The sequence below is a fragment of the Strigops habroptila genome, chromosome 5 (assembly GCF_004027225.2).
Source record: "Strigops habroptila isolate Jane chromosome 5, bStrHab1.2.pri, whole genome shotgun sequence".
Taxonomy (NCBI): Eukaryota; Metazoa; Chordata; class Aves; order Psittaciformes; family Psittacidae; genus Strigops; species Strigops habroptila.
The window spans coordinates 4,718,780-4,733,936 of record NC_044281.2 but is presented as its reverse complement, the minus strand read 5'-3'; the positions used below and the strand labels follow the sequence as shown (position 1 = coordinate 4,733,936).

General features: G+C 50.2%; 2 protein-coding genes across 5 annotated transcripts in view; one reads left to right on the top strand and one right to left on the bottom strand.

Annotated features, from left to right (window-relative positions):
* Positions 1-9,605, bottom strand: part of NDUFA10 (NADH:ubiquinone oxidoreductase subunit A10) — a 35,003-nt gene extending 25,398 nt beyond the window's left edge. The window contains exons 1-7 of one of the 2 annotated variants that reach the window (XM_030486288.2): positions 9,449-9,564; positions 8,837-8,973; positions 8,382-8,550; positions 7,655-7,870; positions 6,266-6,352; positions 5,195-5,316; positions 2,717-2,796 (exon numbers count right to left, since the gene is read on the bottom strand). In XM_030486288.2, coding sequence (XP_030342148.1) covers positions 2,717-2,796; positions 5,195-5,316; positions 6,266-6,352; positions 7,655-7,870; positions 8,382-8,550; positions 8,837-8,917 — 755 coding nt within the window. In that variant the 5' untranslated portion in view covers positions 8,918-8,973; positions 9,449-9,564. Of the gene's footprint in view, positions 1-2,716; positions 2,797-5,194; positions 5,317-6,265; positions 6,353-7,654; positions 7,871-8,381; positions 8,551-8,836; positions 8,974-9,448 lie in introns of both variants that reach the window. The other variant, XM_030486286.1, reaches the window with a different exon arrangement.
* A 4,584-nt stretch (positions 9,606-14,189) lies between these two features.
* Positions 14,190-15,157, top strand: part of LOC115608088 (aryl hydrocarbon receptor-like) — a 43,549-nt gene continuing 42,581 nt past the window's right edge. For all 3 annotated transcript variants that reach the window (XM_030486284.1, XM_030486283.2, XM_030486281.2), the window contains exon 1: positions 14,190-14,242. In XM_030486284.1, coding sequence (XP_030342144.1) covers positions 14,202-14,242 — 41 coding nt within the window. In that variant the 5' untranslated portion in view covers positions 14,190-14,201. The remainder of the gene's footprint in view (positions 14,243-15,157) is intronic.

Below are 15,157 nucleotides of genomic sequence, written 5' to 3'. Positions count from 1 at the left end.
TTGCAGAGCAGGGCCACAGCAGGAGTTCCTATATGAACACGTTTTACTACTACATACCCACAGGCACCCTCAGTAACATTAAAGCTCCTCCAGTTCCAACCCCCTGCCACGGGCAGGGACACCTTCCACTAGAGCAGGTTACTCCAAGCCCCTGTGTCCAACCTGGCCTTGAACACTGCCAGGGATGGGGCAGCCACAGCTTCTCTGGGAAAAGTCTGTGCCAGCGCCTTAGCACCCTCACGGGGAAGAGCTTCTGCCTAAGAGCTCATCTCAAGAGCTCATCTCTAAGAGCTCCAAAACCTGCTTCAAGAGTTGATCCCAAACCTGCACCAGTTGCCCTGGAAAACCTTTCCTTTAGCTAACAAAAACTGAAGAGAAAATAAAAGAGCTGCCAGATGTGCACAGTGGATCAGACACCACACTGGAAAGCTGAAGAGCAAGGAGGCTTCTGCTTAGCCCAAGCACTTCCAAGTTTAATCAGATTAAAGCTGGCAATCTAGGTTGCTCTAAGTAGTCCCAGTATCAAAACAACTTACAATTGCAGCAGGCCAAACTAGTTCCTGGTCTGCATGGACAATGGTCAGTCAAAACAGAACTAGTTCCTCGTCTGCATGCATGCTGGTCAGTTAAAACTGCTCTGATAAAGTTCATTTATAATCACTTGATCTGAGCTCTTGTTTGGACTCTGCAGCTTCTTAGAGCTTTCATTAAAAGAAAAGAGCTGTTCAGTGGAGGCAGTATTGGATATGAGAGAGACCATTAGGAATCTCAGGGCTTTGGTCCAGAAAAGCCTGTTTGAGTCAGATTTTGGCCATCCTCAGGAGTAAGGGAATCAAATACTTCTTAGTCTGCCCAAAGACTAACAGCCAGGCAGGAATATAGATCACTGCAGCAAACAAACAGTTAAAGACAGTTGAAGCTTGTTTATATTTATCCAATATACAAGCCAGCAGCGAGGTCCAGAGATGCACAAAGCTAAAGCTTCACACCATCACAACTCCCCTACATCAAGAGGACAGAGGCATCCTTCAGATCCAAGCACAAAGATTGATCTGACAAGCTCCTGCAAGTCCATCTGCTGAGGAGGGTGCCAAGCAGAGGATGTTTGCTTTACAAGTGTACTGACCATGTAGAGACAAAGGGGAAGAAGTTGAAATCACAGCAGGACCAGCTCTAGATTCAGCCTCGTGCAACACCACTTGATTTGATTCAAAGAACAAGCAGCATTTTTCTCCTCACCAATACATTCAATCCAGTTCTCCCCTCAGGGGGATGAGAGACTCAAGGCTTCCCACCCTTCCTCTCCATCCTTAGCCCCCATCATTCCCTTCTGAGAGCCATGTGCTGGCCACTAACACACTGGGATGCAGCTGACCATACATCACATCACCTTGTGTGAATGACAAGCTCTGTTCAAAGTTATTCAGTCAATTGCTGACAGTGCAGTTACACTGGGAGATACAGCAAGAAAGCAAGGGGGCAACAAGCAGGCCACAACATACCCAAAGATCTACTTACACCTAAGTGTAACTCAATCAGCTTCATGCACACATGAACCTTGAGTGATTACAGATCGTTTTCATGTACAGTTCTGTGACCTGTAAGAGTTTCCCTTCCAGAAAGCTATTTATTTAGGAATTTTAGGACTATTTGATTTTTAATAGAGCTCTTTTATAACAATTGGGAGAGCTGGCAAACTGTAATAACCTCATCTCAAGTTCACAGGGCACACATTCTAGTGGGGAAGCAAGAGAAAGCCAGGGGAGCCCAGAGGAGAGCACCTTCAGTCTCTCAGAACAGGCAGCAGTGCAGACTTTACTTACCAGCACTAGAAAGTCCATCAAACCCTTTTCGAACATGGAAGGCTACCAGGGGTATGCCTCAGGAGGTGAAGAAGCAAAGCTAGAAAAGCAAACAGTCCCTTCCCTGATAACCTTCCTCCTATTTCTCCATACCACTACCAAGAAACCAGCCAAATCTATGCCAACTGAAATACGAGAAAAAACCCAAACTCTCCCAAAATACCTTAGATTGCATCACACTTTCCTAAGGTCGTGCAAACACACAGCTATGGTTATGGCATTTTGGACATCGTGCCAAGAAAGCATTCCAACCACTCCTGCAAGCTAAGAGAATGAAAGGTGTTGATGATAAGCACGTGCTGAGGGCTGTCAGAAAGGGAGACAGAACTTGGTTTTGCAAAGCAAACAGACCAGATTACCAGCTTTGCTCCCGAAGTGCTCTTTTAACTATGAACAAGTTGATGCTTCTTTGCATCTGACTCTGTGCCAGCAAAGTTGTAATGCCTCAATACAGCAGGATGAAACCTTACTGCAGATGAGGGCTCCTCCGCTTTGCAACATATAGATCAATGAAATCCAATGCATTTACTATTGCACAACACTTGCGCCACTCTGAACTCATTAAGAATCAAACCAACCATTGCTTTAGAAAGCTCACACCTAAAATGACTTCATTTTTAAGCTTCCAAGTAACAGTGGCATCAGGCTCCTCAGTGGCAGAGGTAACTACACACAAGTACACAGAGTTATTATGCCATGAATGGGATACCACATCACTAAGAAATAATACTGTACATGGCACAAGGAGGATTTCTCACATGACATGAGTTTACTTGCTTCTATTGGCAGAGATTTGAGGATCTGCACACATTTTACTCCAAGACTTAACAGAAAAAGCATTTGGGTTTGCTAACCTGATCTCTGGTAAGAAGGTTTTCTTGTAAGCATCCTCAATGTGCTGGAGATAGGAAGGAGACACCTTTTTCTCATAAGGCTAAAAAGCAAACAGAAAACAAGGTTGTAAAATGAGTCTTCTTTCTTTTCGCACCAGTACAGACACCAGCCTAAGCAGAAAGTGCTGCTACACCAGCTTGCCCTGTACTAGCAGTCAAACATCCAAGTGAACCACGTACACGTTAATGGAAGTTATAAGCATGAAGATATTTGGAGTGTTTAGAATCTCTTATGTGGCATTAAATATTGAAAGTACCCTAAAGAACAAGGCAGTCTGTGTTAATCACTGCTCTGCCCTCCACTGCTATGGCCATGGTTTGAATGATTAGCCACATGGGTATGGTTCTTCTCATACGCTTGTGAATCTAGAAAGCGAAAAGCAGGTTCAATAGAAGAGGGGAAAAGTGAAAAGGTTTCTTCCTATTTCAGTCTGTAACAGGAAACATGTCATTTTCCTTCAGTTCACATAAGCTAAGAGAACCATACATCACCAGCCTCAAAAAGATCAGCTTTCTAAGGCCGGAGCAAGCCTACCTAGCTGTATGTTTAAGGAAGTCGTATATAACCATCCAGAAAACAGGAGACTGTCTGAGTTTGCCTTTCCAGTAAGAAGGCAAATGGGCCCTCGGGGCAGCTTCCAGTGCCTAAAGGGGCAACCACCCCCTCCAAAAGCTTTTCCATGGAATTTCATGGATATCATACCTGCTGTCAAAGTTTCTCTTCCACGCAGTATACCTTAATGCCACTTTTGCAAAATAGCAGGAATTTCTCCAATCTATCATGTGTTCCTTCAGTTCAATCCTAAAATTTAAGTACACTTCCTCCTTGAAATGCTCATCCAAGACGCCCGTCATGTTGGAATGATCTGTGTCTGTTAGCTGGGTCCACTGGAGAGCTTTTCTTTTTCCAGCTCCCCACAACAACAGCACACAGAATACCCAACACTCCATCTACTGAGAAGGCAGAGTTCCCAAAAATACCAGCCCCAAACAAGCACTGCAGTCTTCAGCAGTACCACTGACCCAAAAAGTTACAAGTTGCAGCAGCAATTTCTGCCTAAAAGTCTCAAAATTGCCACCAAAATTTGTGTTCACAAGAGCAAAGAACTCTCAGGTCCATCAAACCCCAGGGTAGTTTGTGTTGCAGGGGAGCTTAAAGCTCACCCAGTTCCGACCCCCTGCCACGGGCAGGGACACCTTCCACTAGAGCAGGTTGCTCCAAGCCCCTGTGTCCAACCTGGCCTTGAACACTGCCAGGGATGGGGCAGCCACAGCTTCTCTGGGAAAAGTCTGTGCCAGCGCCTCAGCACCCTCACAGGGAAGAGCTTCTGCCTAAGAGCTCATCTCAATCTCCCCTCTGGCAGGTTCAAGCCATTCCCCTTGGCCTGGCCCTCCAAGCCCTTGTCCAAAGCCCCTCTCCAGGTTTCCTGTAGTCCCTTTAGGCACTGGAGCTGCTCTAAGGTCTCCCCTTCAGGAGCCTTCTCTTCTCCAGGCTGACCCAGTCCAGCTCTCTCAGCCTGGCTCCAGAGCAGAGCTGCTCCAGCCCTCACAGCATCTTCTGTTACTGAAGTTGCTAAAATGGAAAAGCTGTGTTTTACCCCATCAGGAGGAGTATCTTGTTCATTGAGGCACAGACACATTCAGTCATGGCCTAAACTGCTGGAGGGCAGAAGGGCAGAGTCACTCAACCAGCGAACTAAACTCCAGCCACAGAGATCACGAAGCAGCAAAGGCAACCTTACATTCATGGCTTTGAATTCACTTCTCTTCAGCAATCACCAGCTTCCCTCTTAAATGAGCAGGAAACTGCAAACTAAATTGCTACTAGCTCACCCTAACAAGGACCAGGTGTTTTACACTAGCCAGAAAGCACCCTGGATTTTCTATCTCACAGAATACCTACAGAAAGTTAGTTTTAAGTTTAAAATTAGTCATTTTGCTGTGTTAACACAAAAGCACCAAGCAGGAATTTTCTTCATTTCAGAAAATGAACTGGACTTGCTGATCACAAGTGACCCACACATTAACATCAGCACAGGTCTGAAAACCCTGTCAACTGGGGAAGCTGAAGACAGGGACCACATCTGGGGCTTCCGGCACTCAGGAAGTACAGATAATCTTAAGAGCATATTGCAATATTGTGATGGGAGAAGGGGAATGGCTTTAACCTGCCAGAGGGGAGATTGAGATGAGCTCTTAGGCAGAAGCTCTTCCCTGTGAGGGTGCTGAGGCGCTGGCACAGACTTTTCCCAGAGAAGCTGTGGCTGCCCCATCCCTGGCAGTGTTCAAGGCCAGGTTGGACACAGGGGCTTGGAGCAACCTGCTCTAGTGGAAGGTGTCCCTGCCCATGGCAGGGGGTTGGAACTGGATGAGCTTTAAGCTCCCTTCAACACAAACCCTTCTATGATTCTATAAAACAGCAGCAAGAGGTAAAATTACCTCGCCTTTGTCTTGAATCCTCTTCTGCACCTCTGGAACAGGTACATCTATATAAATGACCAAGTGAGGCGGCAGGAATTCAGAAATGCTGATCTCTTTGATCTCCTTGTAGTGATCAAGACCTATATATAAAACAAAACCAAACACTCTGCAGAGCTAAAGGCAACAAGACATACTGCAAATGAGGACAAGTGCAACAGGAACAGCATTAAGATTATAACCTACTGGGTTATGAATCTACAATCATTTCTGGAGTGTTTTTCCTTGCCTCTGCAGACCATAGGGCTTTTGAGCAACAGCAGATCTCCCCTCCAAAACCACAACAACCAGACTCCACTCTGGAGTACAGAACCAGAGGACCTTGCCTTCCCATACAGAAAAATGGATCTAAGAGGAGTTGGTTGGTTCTGTGCAACTGGGTGGTTCTACCACATTGAGACAACTCCTCTTCCCCACAGCTCTGCAACCAGCGCTGGGGCCCCCACCATAGGAAGCACATGGAGCTGTTGGAGCGAGTCCTCTCCTGACAGATCTTAGAGAAGCTTCCAGTGCCTAAAGGGGCTACAGGAAACCTGGAGAGGGGCTTTGGACAAGGGCCTGTAGGGACAGGCCAAGGGGAATGGCTTGAACCTGCCAGAGGGGAGACTGAGATGAGCTCTGAGACAGAAGTTGTTCCCTGTGAGGGTGCTGAGGCGCTGGCACAGACTTTTCCCAGAGAAGCTGTGGCTGCCCCATCCCTGGCAGTGTTCAAGGCCAGGTTGGACACAGGGGCTTGGAGCAACCTGCTCTAGTGGAAGGTGTCCCTGCCCGTGGCAGGGGGTTGGGACTAAATGAGCTTTAAGGTCTCTTCCAACCCAAACCAGTCTGGGATTCTATGATAAGCAGAACCAAAGTGTTGAATAAAGCCTCCTGGCTTGAGATTAGTCCTGGATGCCTGCAACAGCAAGATGCTAAGCATCTTATGAACAACTCTGAATATTTACAAGGAGTCCATCTTCCCAGCAGGCATTTTTATTTCTTTCTGAAGAACTGAACTGCCACACTTCAGAGAGATGAGGGCAAGGAACTTACATCGCCTGTGGATATAGCCTTGTTTAAACATTGCATCCAGGAACACAAAGTCGCTGTAGGGAGAGCGCTCCAACACCACACCTTGTCCTGCAATGGAAGAGAGTTTCCAGTCAGCAAGGCTCAAAGAGATGGAAAATTAAAAGCAGTACTGCTCTTACAGTCTATTTTCTGAATGTCTTTGTTAAACAAAACAGAAGAACAAGGTTTTGGCTCACACAAACATACTGGGTATGTGTGTTGAACGTAACTGTCTCACCCATAGACTCTCCTTCTGTGCCCATCAAAAGTACTAGTTTATTTAAGGAGTACATTTATGTACGTGCCTGAAACTTTCTGGCATTCAGAGCTTTTCACCTTTTTCAGAAAACACTTATTAAAGCACAAGCAACAGGTAAATCAGTATTGGTACAGGAAACCTTTTTGCCCAAGACGACATTCAAATTACAACAATACAATGACAAGATAGTATTTAATGGAATCCAAAAGACTGAACCAAAGACACCATCAGGAACTAAGCCTAGGGAGAGGTTTAAAAGGGCCGTGCAACCAACAGCTACCTTGGTACATTTAAAATGTCTTTCTGAAAATAAAGATGAGGGATTGATCTTTATTTTCCAGAGGAGGCCACGAGGATGCTCAGGGGCTGGAGCACCTCCTGTATGAAGAAAGGCTGAGAACACTGGAGCTGTTCAGCCTGGACAAGAGAACCCCCCCACGGCAGGGGGTTGGAACTGGATGATCTTGAGGTCCTTTCCAACCCGAACCAACCTGTGATTCTGTGATTGCCAAAGTAAAACTATTTAAATTGGTAACTGGCACTTCCTTTGCTATAAAGGACATAAGATACCTTCTAATAGAGAATGTGCAAGATAGTTTTCTAAATGGGCTGTTAACCTGTAATAAGGGTGAGGGGAAAATATAAAAAGCTTAAGAATATAAGAGCCTTTCATTTTAAAATGCAGATCACAGAATCATGGAATGGTTTGGGTTGGAAGGGATCTTAAAGCTCATCCAGTCCCAAACCCCTGCCACGGGCAGGGACACCTTCCACTAGAGCAGGTTGCTCCAAGCCCCTGTGTCCAACCTGGCCTTGAACACTGCCAGGGATGGGGCAGCCACAGCTTCTCTGGGAAAAGTCTGTGCCAGCGCCTCAGCACCCTCACAGGGAACAATTTCTGCCTTAGATCCAATCTGAACTTCCCCTGTTTCAGTTTGAACCCATCACCCCTTGTCCTATCGCTACAGTCCTTGATGAAGAGTCCCTCTCTGCATCCTTGTAGCCCCCTTCAGACACTGCAAGATCCCAGCAAAGCCCTTCAAAGCAGCTTACTCACAACTTGTACTCAGAAGCTAGTTTACAACTGGTATTTATTTACTGTGAAGCCTAACCTGTGCTCAGCAGATGCTCCAAGGCATCAGCATACTGTAAAACACGATTGCCAAACAGCCAGGCCTGCAGCCGATAGGAGTGTCCATCAGAGCATGTGGGGTCGTTGTAAAACCTCTCCAGGTTGCAGAAACCATTAAACTTCTCAGGCAGCAGTGTTCCATCTCCTGTGATTCTGTTCAGGTAATGGATGTCAGCTTCTGGGAAATATTTCATGCCTGACAAAACAGAAACCCACCCCAGAACACCAGTCAGAAGAATTCTTTTACAGTAAGCAGCTGTATAATTAAATGTATAGCTGGGACTTGAAACAGCTCTTGAAAACAGCCCAAAATCCTTTGGTCAATCACATCATTGAGGGCAGACAAACCCCTATTTGAACTATTGCCACCTTTCACCTCACCAGTGAGAGCTGAGCTATGACCTAAACCAAAGCTTTTTGCCACCCATCCTCTGATCACCCTGATGCTCTGCATCCACTCATGCCGAAAATCCTGCCTCTCAAGGGGCTCACTGAGAAAAGCATCCCACAGACCCAACAACCAACCTGGTGCCATCTCAAGCCACACCAGTGTTCTCTTCCCCCCTTAACTACAAGCCCTCCACATGAACTATGGCATTGCCTAAGAATTTGCTAGACAAGAACTGCTAGTTTAAGAGAACTGGCTTTACACAAGAATCACACTATTAAATCCTGTTAGTTGTTAGAGAAATAGGTCAAAGCAGTACCTAGTTTTTCTGCTATCTGTTGTGCAAGCTTGCCCTTCCCAGAAGATAAGTTCCCCTCCACTGTGAAGACTTTGCTGTGTTCAGTGAACCTTTTTGTGGCTCTTTCTCCCAACATATAAGCCAACCACCCATACTCCAGGTTCTGCTCAGGGCTCAGATGAATCCTTGCCTGCAAAAAAACACAACGAAAAGAGCATGTTTCAGCTTTCTCACCTGAAAAGTGTGGCTTTTTCCAGCCCTTCTGCAGGAGGATAAATGCTCAGACATCTAAGATAAGGGATTTTCATACAGGAGAAGTTAGTGCTGCCACTTCGGCTTAGCAACTGAGGCTGCATTTAGGCTGAGAAGTTCTTTATGAAAAGATGAGAAGACAACAGGCATTTTCAGTGCTTTTTAAGCCTGAAACCAGCACTGTGCTCTGAGCCTACCCAAAGACTGACACTTCCCAGGCTTACTGAAGGCCACGGATACACGATGAGCCCTCCGTTCTCAAGGGAGATCCTGCAGTAGGCTTGAGCTTGTTGGTGGGTTGACATTAACACCAAACCCTCCCTCAGGAGGGTTACATCTTCATTCCAGCACAGCACAGCTCCTGAGGAGCAGAAAGGCAGACCCTCCCTGAGCCCTGCTCAGCAGTGCCACCCTGGTAACAACCAAATAACCCTTTTTCTGAGCCATGTAAAGACCTCTTATTGCACGTTCCCCTGCTCGCACCACAGACCCCGTCCACCAGCCGAAGGTCCCACACTCCACTCTCGCCATTTCCTTGTGCCTCCACCTTCAACCCCAACGAAGGGAACATCCTCTCCTCACGGCCACCCCCCGCAGGAGGAAAACCCCCCACAGACACAGCCCCCCCAGGACCACAACCCCGCTCCTATGGGGAGAGAACAAGCGCCTCCACCACAGACCCCCGGCACCCGCCATCCCCGCGGGGGGCACCCCAAGGTGAGCCCGCCCGCAGGCCGCCGCAGCGCTGGGAGCCGCGGCCGGGCGGAGGACCACCACCACCACCACCACCACCACCACCCCCCCCCACACTCCCCGCTCGGCCCGGCCCCGCTCACCGCCGGTAACACGGCGCTCCCCGGGCGGCCCCGGGCGGCGGCGGCGGCCGCGGCAGGGCGCAGCCTCCCCAGCCACAAGGACATGGCGGCGACGCTGACGGGACGAGGCAGGACGGGGGGGCGAAGGGAGCGTGCGGGGGGGTGACGTCACGGCGTGGAGGAGAGAGGCGGGGCCTGTCCACATATGGCCATGCCCCGTCCCACAGGCCACGCCCTCAACCCACAGGCCACGCCCCCTCCGCGCCGCACCAGCCCCGCCCGCCCCGGCTCCGCAGGCAGGGACCGGGCAGAGCGAGGAGCATCCTGCCCTGGGTGCTGTGCCCGGCAAAGCATCACATCCCCCGTGTCCGGGGTTCTGGAATCATGGAATGGTTTGGGTTAAAGAGAGCTTAAAGCTCATCCAGTTCCACGGGCAGGGACACCTTCCACTAGAGCAGGTTGCTCCAAGCCCCTGTGTCCAACCTGGCCTTGAACACTGCCAGGGATGGGGCAGCCACAGCTTCTCTGGGAAAAGTCTGTGCCAGCGCCTCAGCACCCTCACAGGGAAGAGCTTCTGCCCAAGAGCTCATCTCAATCTCTCCTCTTTAATTGGACATAATCTCTTGCGTTAACTCAGGACAAGCATCGATCCCCCAGCACAGCTTGCACAAACTTCACTCAGGAAAACATGTAAGGCTCATTGTCAGACACCACCACCTACGTGAGGACTGAACAAACACTGCAGGGAAGCTGCTGCTGCATGTCTTCAGTCTCAACAAGCAAAGCGAACATGCAACCTGCTCCAGTGGAAGGTGTCGCTGCCCATGGCAGGGGGTTAGAAAGGGATGAGCTTTAAGGTCCCTTCAACATAAACCATTCTGTGATTCAGTGTTGGAATTGAATCCCAAAGCACCAAATGCCAAACTCGGGTGCTAATTCATGCACCTTCAAGCTGATCGTTTCCTTCAGTATTCCAGTGGCCAAGTAGATAAGAGCTTGTGGTTCCCAGCCCTCTGGCTTGGGAACTTCTTCCCAAGATCTAACCTAAATCTCACCATCAAGTCTTGTTAAACCACCGTCACATTCACTATCAAACTTTGTTAAATCATTGTTTTACATCCATAAACATATTGCTGCTTCTCTCTGATGAGTGAAATGATTCACTCCTCCATCCCCAACAGGGAGGAAACAGCTATAGCCATATGGTTTTGCCTCTTGTTCACTACAGCTCCAGGCACCCGATTTTAGGGCCTTCAGCTCAGGTAGAACATTAACAGCACCCTCCCTGAGGGGTTCCTGGTTTTCAGGCTTGAAACATGTGCAGTGCCCCAAGCCTGACTCTGCCTTACAGGAGATGCCTGAGGAAGCCTGTGTACCCAAAGCTGCTCTAGGTCCTGCTCTATCTCTGACACAAAGCCTACCCTCAGTGGGTGGAAAGAGGTAAATTAGGCGGTTTTCTCAGAGGAAAGCTGACAGTAGATGTAGAAGAGCAATATAGAGCTGCTTTGGAAAGGCATTTGTAGGAGGTGGGGAGGAGAAGTCCAGGAGGAGAGTATTGGGCACACAGGCTGAACAAGGCTATGTGTGTCCTTCCCAAACCTGGGGGTGTCCATGGGCTTTGCCACTGAGACACTGGGCAGCCCTGCTCCTGCAGCTTCCCTTCTCTGCATGATGGAGACACTGGAGCGTGATTCCAGGGCCGAGCTGGATCCTTGCCTGCCTTATTAAAGGACATGACTAAATGACTGGGTCTTTATAGATGGTCTGTGAAGGTCATAAACAAACATATTAACACACTTCCCATCAAGCTGCCATCAGCTCTGCTGACCTGGGCCATTTCTGATACCATTAGCTGCCGCTGCTTTGCCCCTCGGCAAGAAATGATCAAGTTTCATTTTAACGATTCATCCCCTTGATTTGCAAACAGCTTAAAAACAACCCCAAACAACCTGTATATGATGTGCCTGGGTTTGGCTTTCTATCCTTAATAGCTCTGAATATCATAGCTGGCACTTTAGGCAAGTCTTTCCAGTGAAAGGGTAGGGACAACTCAGCAAGGAGGCTGTAGGGCTGTCAGGATGCTGAAGGGGTGACCAGAGTGATTCTTGAGGACCATGGCTCCATGCTCCTCTGGACCTGCATGGGATGAGTGCTGTTCCCACAGCACCAGGAGGTCAAGCTCTGGTGTTTGACACGAGTGTCCTAAATAGGGTGTGAATGGGGAGAAGGCTGTGTTTGCTGATGGTTGCTCATCCTGGGATGATGTTAAAGGGGTCTTACAGGATGGAGCAGTAAAACAGAAGTTCCTGTTCACTGTAGGTCACTGTAAAAGTGATGCAGGTGGGAATCATAGAATCCCAGAGAGGTTTGGGATGAAGGGACCTTAAAGCTCATCCAGTTCCGACCCCCTGCCACGGGCAGGGACACCTTCCACTAGAGCAGGTTGCTCCAAGCCCCTGTGTCCGACCTGGCTTTGAACACTGCCAGGGATGGGGCAGCCACAGCTTCTCTGGGAAAAGTCTGTGCCAGCGCCTCAGCACCCTCACAGGGAAGAGCTTCTGCCTAAGATCTAACCTGAACTTCCCCTGTTTAAAAGGGGGTGTTTGGGTGGAAGAGCAAAAGCTTTGGACAGCATTAACTCAAGGCAATGTAAAACGAGAGGCAACAGGCTGACTTTTGCCGGAGGAGGCCCAGTGAGAAGATCGGGCTCTGGGAGGTGGAGAGGATTATCGTGCATAGCCCTGGAGTCATGGCAGGGTTAGGGAAAAGGGGATGTTTATTCCACGGAGCAGGACAATGAGGGATTTCACTGTATCTTTCTGCATTCTTCACGGGTGGCTGCATGACAGAACATGTTGATGTTGAAACAGAGCAGTAATTCAGGTGCCTTCAGTTCCACATGGTGGCTGTGGCTGCTGGGCAGGACTACATCTCCCAGGCTACACCAGCCTGGCTGCACTGGAAGGGATTGGGGCTGGTGGGGAGGAACAACACAGCGGCCAAGCATGGTACATGGAGACCAGCACCATGAGCCGAGCTGGTGAACATTAACCTGTGGCAGAAGAGCACAGAAACTGCTCTGAAGTGGTCACCTCTGCATAAAGAAAAGGGCTGGCCCATAGGTGTGGTGCCTCTCAGGGTTTGGTGGCCCCCACGCATGGTGGCTTAAAGGCACAGTGGCCCATAGGCACAGTGTGAAGTGAGCACAGTGACTTGTGGGGCACAGCAGCTCTGCAGGCATGGTGACCATCTGAGCACGGTAACTTTGGGGCTGTATTGGGTTTGTGTGGCAAGGTTTTGGTAGCAAGGGGGTTACAGGGGTGGCTTCTGTGAGAAGCTGCTGGAAGCTTCCCCTATGTCTAATGGAGCCGATGCCAACCAGCTCCAAGATAATTCCACTGCTGGCCAAGGCCAAGCCCAGCAGTGGTGGTGGCAGCACTTCTGGGATGACATAAGAAGAGGAAAAACCCCTGTGCATTGGCAGCAGAGAGAAGAGTGAGAACACGGGATAGAAACAGCGCCGCAGACCCTAAGGTCAGTGCAGAAGGAGGCAGGAGCTGCTCCAGGCACCAGAGCAGAGGTTCCCATGCAGCCCGTGGTGCAGACTATGGTGAGGCAGGCTGTGTCCCACAGCCCATGGAGGTCCATGGGGGAGCAGATACCCCCCTGCAGCCCATGGAGGACTACACAACAGAGTAGGAAGATGCCCAAAGCAGCCTGTTCCTGAAGGGCTGCACGCCATGGAAGTTTTCCACACTGGAGCAGATTATGAAGAACTGTGGGAAGAACTCATGTTGGAGAAGTACAAGGAGGACTGTCTCCCATGGGAGGGACCCCACGCTGGAGCAGGGGAGGAATGTGAGGAGTCCTCCCCTGAGGAGGAAGGAGCAGCAGAGACAATGTGAGATGAGATGATCTCACCATAATTCCTGTTCCCCTGCACTGCTGGAGGGGAGGAGATGGAGGCTTTGGGAGTAAAGTGAAGCCTGGGAAGAAGAGAGGGGTGGGAGGAAGATGCGTTCAGATTTGGGTTCGTTTCTCATTATCCTACTCTGATTTGATTAGTAATAAACTTGTTTCCCCAAGCCGAGTCTGCTTTGCCCATGATGGTAACTGGTGAACAATCTCTCCCTGTCCTTTCCTGAGCCATGAGCTTTTCCTTATATTCTCTCTCCCTTGCCCAGTTGAGGAGAGGAGTGATGGAGTGGCTTTGGTGGGCACCCACCACAGAGGCACAGTGGTCCTCACTGGTAACGGTAGTCCATGGGTGGAATGGTGTTTCCCAGGATTTCACAGAATCATGGAATGGTTTGTGTTGGAAGGGACCTTAAAGCTCACCCAGTTCCAACCCCCTGCCACGGGCAGGGACACCTTCCACTAGAGCAGGTTGCTCCAAGCCCCTGTGTCCAACCTGGCCTTGAACACTGCCAGGGATGAGGCAGCCACAGCTTCTCTGGGCACCCTGTGCCAGTGCCTCAGCACCCTCACAGGGAAGAGCTTCTGCCCAAGAGCTCATCTCAATCTCCCCTCTGCCAGCTTAAAGCCATTCCCCTTGTCCTATCCCTAACATGCCCACATGTCACCCCTTGGCCCATGGCTCGCTGTTTCCATAGGGATGCATTGGCTCGCTATGAACGGCGACCCCGGTCCGCGGTCCCAGGGGGGCGGTGCGGGACCGGGGCCGCCCCGTCGCGGTCCGTGTTAAACCCCGCCCCGGGCGCGGCCGCCCGCTCCATGCCGCGGGCTGCAGCCGGTGCTCGGCGCTGCCGGCGGGATGTACGCGGGGAGGAAGAGGAAGAAGCCGGTGCCCAAGAGGTGGGTGCAGCTCGGGTCCGTGCTCCGGGGCGGGGGGTTACCCCCGGTTCCCTCCATGGGCGATGGGAATGAGGGGGTACGTGGGGTGGGTTGTGTGGGACCGGGCAGGGAGGCGAGAAAACCGGTCTGTGAGTGGCAAACTGGTTACGGGGAGCTGCGGGAAGCTGCTCTGGTGGGAGCGTGGAAGAAGCGAAAGGGATAGGGAGACAGCGTGCTTGGGCTGCTGTGTTCTAATGAGGGTTAATTGGAGCTAATGCTTTGTAGGCTCTGGTATGCATGCTGGTGAAGTAAAAATCCCAGTGGTGATTGCCCTGGATCCTCAGTGCTCCTGGGAGGAAGCTTGTTGGAGAGTTTGAGATGCAGGCTGGCTTCTGTTTTAATGTCTGTGTAAATCAAATGTACACCAATTCCTCCTTATCTAAACATCCCTGTTGCTTAATAATTACTTTGCATGCTGCTCAATTGCTCTTGCACAACACATGCACCCTGATGTGCTACTGGAGTTTCCTGCCTTTGGGATTGCCCATGCCTCCCCCGTACCTGCTCTGAAGTCACATCAGCCTGGTTAGCTCAGGTCATCAGGTGTATAGGAAATGAAGGTGTAAATACGCTGAAGCCCCTGACACAGGAGGGACGTGGAGCTGCTGCACCGAGTCCAGAGGAGGCCATGGAGCTGCTGCGAGGGCTGGAGGAGCTCTGCTCTGGAGCCAGGCTGAGAGAGCTGGGCTGGGGCAGCCTGGAGAAGAGAAGGCTCCTGAAGGGGAGACCTTAGAGCAGCTCCAGTGCCTAAAGGGGCTCCAGGAAAGCTGGAGAGGGGCTTTGGACAAGGGCCTGTAGGGACAGGACAAGGGGAATGGCTTGAACCTGCCAGAGGGGAGATTGAGATGAGCTCTGAGGCAGAAGCTCTTCCCTGTG